General features: G+C 64.3%; 1 protein-coding gene across 1 annotated transcript in view; it reads left to right on the top strand.

Annotated features, from left to right (window-relative positions):
* HCK (HCK proto-oncogene, Src family tyrosine kinase) overlaps positions 1 to 834 on the top strand; it is a gene marked incomplete at its 5' end in the record, with an annotated part of 7,375 nt that overhangs the window by 1,472 nt on the left and 5,069 nt on the right. The window contains 2 exons of the mRNA XM_009318762.1: positions 3 to 187; positions 523 to 705. Coding sequence (XP_009317037.1) covers positions 3 to 187; positions 523 to 705 — 368 coding nt within the window. The remainder of the gene's footprint in view (positions 1 to 2; positions 188 to 522; positions 706 to 834) is intronic.

The raw sequence follows: 834 nt of genomic DNA, 5'->3' as shown, positions 1-834 counted from the left end.
AGGCTGCGTGGCGGCTCTCGGCACTCCCTGGCAGGGCAGAGCGACGGGCTGTGCCAGAAGCTCACCTACCCCTGCTGCGTGCCCAAACCACAGAAGCCCTGGGAGAAAGATGCCTGGGAGATCCCTCGGGAGTCGCTGAGGCTGGAGAGGAAGCTGGGAGCCGGGCAGTTCGGAGAAGTGTGGATGGGTGAGAGCAAGGGGGAGGCAGCTGGGAGGAAGATGAAGGTGATGGTGGAGAAGGGAGGGTGAGGAATGGGAGAAGAGGTGGAGGGATGGTGGGGTGGCAGAGGCAGGGAGGGCGCGACCTGTGGGAGAGGAGCACGGGGAAGCGGAGGTGGCCCTGGCCTTAATGCAGGGACTGCTCGGGGCTGGGTGTGTGGGGACAGCCCTGGACTGCACATGGTCTCCAGCCCTCACGCAGCAGCTCCGTCTGCAGCAGTGGGTGCTTTGGCACCAAAATCCAGTGCTCCCAGTGCCTGGGCACTGGGCAGGCTGGGAGAGGTCTGTCGTGCCACCCCGCAGCTACCTATAACAAGCACACCAAGGTGGCGGTGAAGACGATGAAGCCGGGCAGCATGTCCGTGGATGCCTTCTTGGAGGAGGCAAACCTGATGAAGACGCTGCAGCACGACAAGCTGGTGAAGCTGCATGCGGTCGTCACCAAGGAGGAGCCCATCTACATCATCACCGAGTTCATGGAGAAAGGTGCTGCCCATGCCCCTGTGTGGTGGCCGCGGGCCAGGCCAGGCAGCTGAACCCGGGTGCCCCGGGGATGGTGCAGAATCAGCCCCTCCTGCATCCCTGGGGTTGGCCGTGGGCTCTGCACTGGCTGCC

The sequence above is a fragment of the Pygoscelis adeliae genome, unplaced genomic scaffold (genome assembly GCF_000699105.1).
Source record: "Pygoscelis adeliae isolate BGI_AS28 unplaced genomic scaffold, ASM69910v1 Scaffold432, whole genome shotgun sequence".
In the NCBI taxonomy this organism is placed as follows: domain Eukaryota; kingdom Metazoa; phylum Chordata; class Aves; order Sphenisciformes; family Spheniscidae; genus Pygoscelis; species Pygoscelis adeliae.
The sequence above is the reverse complement of the archived record's forward strand: the minus strand, read 5'-3'. Positions and strand labels throughout refer to the sequence as shown.